This window comes from Mobula birostris, chromosome 15 (genome assembly GCF_030028105.1).
Source record: "Mobula birostris isolate sMobBir1 chromosome 15, sMobBir1.hap1, whole genome shotgun sequence".
NCBI classification, from domain to species: Eukaryota; Metazoa; Chordata; class Chondrichthyes; order Myliobatiformes; family Myliobatidae; genus Mobula; species Mobula birostris.
This window is the reverse complement of record NC_092384.1, coordinates 29,006,273-29,010,751: the sequence shown is the minus strand read 5'-3', so window position 1 is coordinate 29,010,751 and position 4,479 is coordinate 29,006,273. Positions and strand designations below refer to the sequence as shown.

The window sequence follows — 4,479 nt, the reverse complement described above, 5'->3', positions numbered from 1 at the left end:
ATGATGTGATCTGTATCAACAATATGCAAGACATGCTTTTCACTGTAACCCGGTACATATGCCAAACATTCTAATTCCAAATGGATTATTGTGAAAAAGGTCAAAACTACTTTTCAGTACTGAGCACCACCACACAAGACAGGATGGAGGAATGAAGTTCTCTCTTTGCCAAGCACGGTATCCCAGAAAACATCCAACAGGCACATTGTAAATCTATACTTCAGATAGATTCAATTTGATAAGTTTATTAAAGCTAACTGAATAAAACACAATTTCACTTCTCATTACCAAACACTTTGAGCAGTGAAGGAGGAACTGAAGAAACATTGTCAGTGGCATGTGAAACATTGTGATTATTTCTTCACTCACATTCAAATGAAGTATTAACGCAATGGGAAATGGTAATAATGGAACCAGCTTTATCATGTGCTATGCTGAACTGCTCTTATTTTCAGTTTTCTCTTGAGCAGTCTCACCTTGGTTCTCATCAGAAGTGTTACTTGTCCTTTCGTAACTTCAGGGAATAATCATCTTGAGATCAATCGTCTGCTTTGCTCTATTAGGCACTGTCTACTAGGTACTGATTATTAAGAAGTTCTTTTTAATGTATCAACATGCCTGTTCTCCTATCACTGCCTCAGTGTTTAGGGGCCAATGAATGTACCCAGATGTCTGATTGACCCTCTTTGATTTTTTAATTTAACCTAGTGGCAACATTTGTTGACTTGCTTTGTATATTACCGCTCTTCACAGTTGTAATTCTTTCCTGTTTGCTGGATCTCCACCTCTGCATGCCCTAGCCATCCACCCATCTCGCCCGAGAACCCCTCAACTAGGAATATCAATCGTGCCCATCATTAACCCATATGTCACGGGTGGCCACTCTGTTATGCTCCCTGCCCCCAACAGCCCATTTCTCCCCTCAGTTCATGGCCTCTGATTTCCAGAGTCCAATTCTCTTGGTTTCCTTTAATCCCAATCTTTGTACCCTTTAGTTTATGTATCCAATCTTGCTTCTTTCCGGATATATTGCTTTTTTTTAAAATTAAAAGCTCAAGATCAACTGTTTAATTGACAGGTGTTGACCACAGTAGGTCAACATCTATAAATTCCTCTAATACCTAACCCCTGCAGTCTGCCTGAACCAATCCAAGTGCTTAACAATGTCAACAGAGCAGCATGGCTCTGAATTCTATTAAAAGATTTTAAAGACTGAACAAGCTTGCAGATAAAATGTTATCTGGAACTACTGAAGATTAAATTTTATAAACCCTTGTGCACTGTTCTGACTTCCACACTCTAAGCCTTACACACATTAATTGTAACCTGACTTGGAACACAAGTCACTCCGGTGATCACTCAAAGGAGCCCTGTCTTCTGAGTAATTCCCTTGAGGCTGCCCTTCAACTTTAAATATTACTCACTCTTTAAAATATTAACTCACTTAAGCAATCATTTGAAGGAATGTTTTCTCATGTTTCCAGGAATCGGACCCAGCTACCTGCAAGTTGTTAAAGTGAATCACAATACAAAAAAAAGTCACAGAAATCACATCCCTGACAATTTGATTTGATTAGTACAATCCTTTCCTCTTTGATTGTCCCATTCTGATAGCCTTCTGCATTTCCAAGACTGTAGGAAATATAGAAGGAATCAATGTTCAATTATTAGCACAACAAAAATGCTTCAGTGGGTCAAAGTCTGAGTATATAAGTATTCTGCAAGTTTGGCATATAGAGAAGATTCTGATGATTACCACTTTCAGAGGCTGCCAGAGGCACAAACAGCAATGGGATAGACACCATTTTTGTTCCTTCTGTGCTGCCATTTTAATGTTTGTTGGTAGTCCCACACAGTGGCACAGAGAACAACAATACTCAAGTTCTAGCTGTATCCTGTTTGTACTTGCATGAACAATTCCTCAGCGTTTCTTCTTAGTCCACAGTCTGTTTTAAAATTTCTATACATTGTCCTTTGGTTCCTCATGGATAAAAATTGTCTGTTTTTAGTGCACATTGGTTTACTGTCAATAAAGAGCCAATTTGTTGAAGATTGGCTACAATGCTCTTTGCGCACAAGGAAAGAACAGTTTAAAGTGTTGAAGTAATATTTGAAAGGAAATGGGAAAAAATACATGACTTTTATTATTTCATTGGAATTAGTAAATCCAGTCATCTAATAAAGTGTTAGTCTAATTCTGTGACACACAAGATGTAATCAATTAGTATAAACTTCCAGCAAACTTTTCAATGAGAAATCAACCAGGTAATCTTTACTACAGGTGAGTTGAGTCACAAAGTAACATATATTTCTGGGTAAGATATCACCTATTAAGTTCAGCACCAGTGACCCGGTTATCTCTGCTGCATTTAACTTATGTACTATACACATTTTGCCATTGATATTCATGCAGGAGGGAATGGAGTTTTTCATTAACAGCACAATAAAGGTTTAATGATCTTGGGTGCTTTCCATTTTTGTCTCATTAATACGTTCCATAGTATATTCATCTTTAGTGGACCGATCCATTTGCTCAAATATCTTTACCATTACTGAAGATCGAAAGCCACTCCGCATACTCCTGGCAGCAAATGCATAAAGCATAGGGTTAATGCTGCTGCTGATGAAAGCCAATGCCCCAGTAACGTATGATCCAACTTCAGAAATGTGATCCAGCGTAGCTGATGCACCCGAGTCTGGCCTCACCATCAGGGAAGCAAATTCGATCACATTGAAGACATGGTAAGGAAGCCAGCAGACAACAAAAGCAATCACAATGCTGGCAATTAGCATTTCAGATCTGTTTTTACTCTTAAAAGTCATTTTGTTCACCCTTCTTGCAACATATGCATAACAGACAATGAGCACAGTAAAAGGAATCACAAATCCAACAAATGTCTCCAGTGCGAGGCATGTAATTTGTTGAGCTTTAGAGTCATACTCACGGGCTGAACATTGCTTCTTGTAATCTATCATCTGAACTCTTTTAATTGGAATGATAGGAACAGCAAAGAGAAAAGCCAGAATCCAAACAACAGCTATTACTTTGCAAATGAAGCTGACTTTCCGCCACTTTTGTGAAGCAAATGGATAGATGATAGCCATGAAGCGGTCAATGCTCATCAGCATGATGAAGAACACACTGCCATACAGGTTGCAGTAAATGAGATAGCTGAAAATTTTGCAGGAGGTTTCTCCAAAGACCCAGCTGCTGGTGATGGAATAAATCCACAATGGTAAAGTGATCAGGACAACCAGATCGGCAATGGCCAGGTTCAGGATCAGCAGAATTGTGGATGGCCACTTTTTCATCTTAAACAATATAACCCAGATAACCAGTGAATTCCCTGGAACTCCAATGAGGCATGTTACTCCAAGGATGATGCTTGCTGCTATGCCATGTTCTACGCCGAACGACTGATCCGTTGGTTCAGTGTTGTTTGTTGGCTCCATAACTGACTTTGTAACTCCAGCCAACAACACAAGACTATTCTGCGAGATTTCAAGTCTTAAATGAAACTTGCTCAAGGAATTGACAAATCAATGACGTTTCTGCTTTCAGTGTCATGAGTTGTATTACTAAATTCAAACCAAACTTCATTTGCCAGCAGTTCAAGATCAGGAACTGACAGCTAGGAAACGATCAACTGTTTTGCCCCTTTAGAAGGACCCTTGGATTTTTCTGTCTGGATTCACTGTTAGGTTAACTTCTTTCACACATTAAAGCTCTTAGTTCACTGTTAATTCTCTGTTTATTGTTTATTATTACATTTCTCTAAAGTATTTCTTGATCTTTGGATTTCTCTAAGTAAAATCAAGCATTTGCAGTAGACAATAAGAGGAAGTTGGTAAAGTAACCCACAACAACCTGCTTTTTTTTATGAGACTTTCATTTGTTTGTTAGTAGGAATGTAGAAGAAATGCTTTAGCAGTTGAGTAATTGCAGTATCTTGGAATGCGACTGCATTATTTCCACAACTACAGCAAAAAATTAAAAGACTGAAAGAGATTTACAATATATTCCCAATTCAAACTCTTCACCCACTTTAAGGACAGCATACTCGCTCACAGTAATCTGAACAGACCAGTACCATTGTGAACCGAATGCCAGATTAATGTTAACAGTTACATTTATGGTGTCCCAAAGCCAATATTTCAGCATGCTATTTAAGAGGCAATGATTTACTGTAACTTGTTGTATGTTCCATTATGAAATTGCCAGAACAATGTGGTAATAAATTCAATTCAAGTTATTGTAATCCTATACTTCCCCTAATGAGAAATTGGAGAAAATTATTTCCTTCAACTTAAATGTTATGTAAGTTTGGCTACAAACTGCTCCTCATTTTCTGCCTGTAAGACTCCACTTCCATGTCCTTCCTAAGATCTTGAGGGAAAAATTCAGCTCATCTCCATTTTCAAGCACAGCCTGTATTTCACACAGGAGGAATCATCCTCAACATTTCAATTTGGATAAAA

General features: G+C 38.2%; 1 protein-coding gene across 1 annotated transcript; it reads right to left on the bottom strand.

Annotated features, from left to right (window-relative positions):
• Positions 1-225: 225 nt before the first annotated feature.
• LOC140210517 (leukotriene B4 receptor 1) lies at positions 226-3,501 on the bottom strand. Its single transcript, XM_072279526.1, has one exon. It carries the CDS (start codon positions 3,451-3,453, stop codon positions 2,452-2,454), a length of 1,002 nt encoding a protein of 333 aa, XP_072135627.1. The 5' UTR covers positions 3,454-3,501; the 3' UTR covers positions 226-2,451.
• Positions 3,502-4,479: the final 978 nt, after the last annotated feature.